Consider the following 1,050-nt stretch of genomic DNA (forward strand, 5'->3'; position numbering starts at 1 on the left):
GTAAGTAAGTAAGTAAGTAATAATATATATATATATATATATATATATATATATATATATATATATATATATATATATATATATATATATATATATATATATATATATGTATATATAAAGGAATCTAAAATTATTCAAATTCAATGTTTTGCTCCTCTCTATTAAAAAGGACAGATCAATTCCATCAAGTCATTTACTGATCATATCTGGAGATTGGATAAATGTCCGAGAAGAGCATGTAAATTTCAGCAGCAATTTTTGAGGAATCCGAGAGACATTCAACCAGTCCCTTTTCAAGAACAGCGAAATGAATTCGAAAGAGTTGGAAATTTTTCGAAATGAATCAATTAAGACGATTGAAATACAAAAAAACAGACAGGACGTTAGTCTGTTAATAATGCAACAGAATGGATGAATGGCGGCTTTTGGTAAGTTGTAATGCACCGTTATGCATGCAGCAGTATCCACTCCACTGATTACGAATTACAACTGACCACTGGTTCTCTCAGGATGCTCATATCCAATGCACTGGCATTTTGCAATCCATCTGGTGACCTCGTTTCTAGCAATGCTCTATATCCATTCTTCCTATAAATTCCCTGTCAAAGTTCAGTGATTTAATGACTTATATTATCAGTGCCCATTTTTACTCTGCAAATGTTTTGAACTGAGTGATTACTTGTTTACTGTCTATTGCGCGTGCAAGTTGACACATGCCATATAATCTTTACTGTCATGACTGTAAGAGGTCTTTATGCCTTTCTTGATAGTAATATTTGTCGCACTCAATTACAACAAACAGTAGGCGATGTTTAAATCCTCGATTTCTCGTAACAATAACATTTGAATGCCCGCCTATGACCCAGTGTTGGCTCTATGCCAAGAGACGGGTTGTCTTGGACAGTGTGATGTTGTATTGTCGCACGGAGTTCCTGTGAACTGGGATGTAATACTTGGCTTTTTCCGCGTTCACTTGACGGGGCATTTCAAATTTCTGAATTGGAAAGATACAGTTATTTGTAGATTAAAGCTGAAGATGACTTTTGGAAG

General features: G+C 34.5%; 1 protein-coding gene across 1 annotated transcript; it reads left to right on the top strand.

Moving 5' to 3' along the window:
* Nucleotides 1-847: 847 nt before the first annotated feature.
* Nucleotides 848-1,050, top strand: LOAG_10681 (hypothetical protein; the record flags this gene model as incomplete). The annotated part of the gene is made up of 1 exon (XM_003146205.1): nucleotides 848-1,050. A coding segment is annotated over one exon (201 nt), but the record flags the coding sequence as incomplete, so codon positions are not given.

Source organism: Loa loa (genome assembly GCF_000183805.2).
Source record: "Loa loa unplaced genomic scaffold supercont3.12, whole genome shotgun sequence".
In the NCBI taxonomy this organism is placed as follows: Eukaryota; Metazoa; Nematoda; class Chromadorea; order Rhabditida; family Onchocercidae; genus Loa; species Loa loa.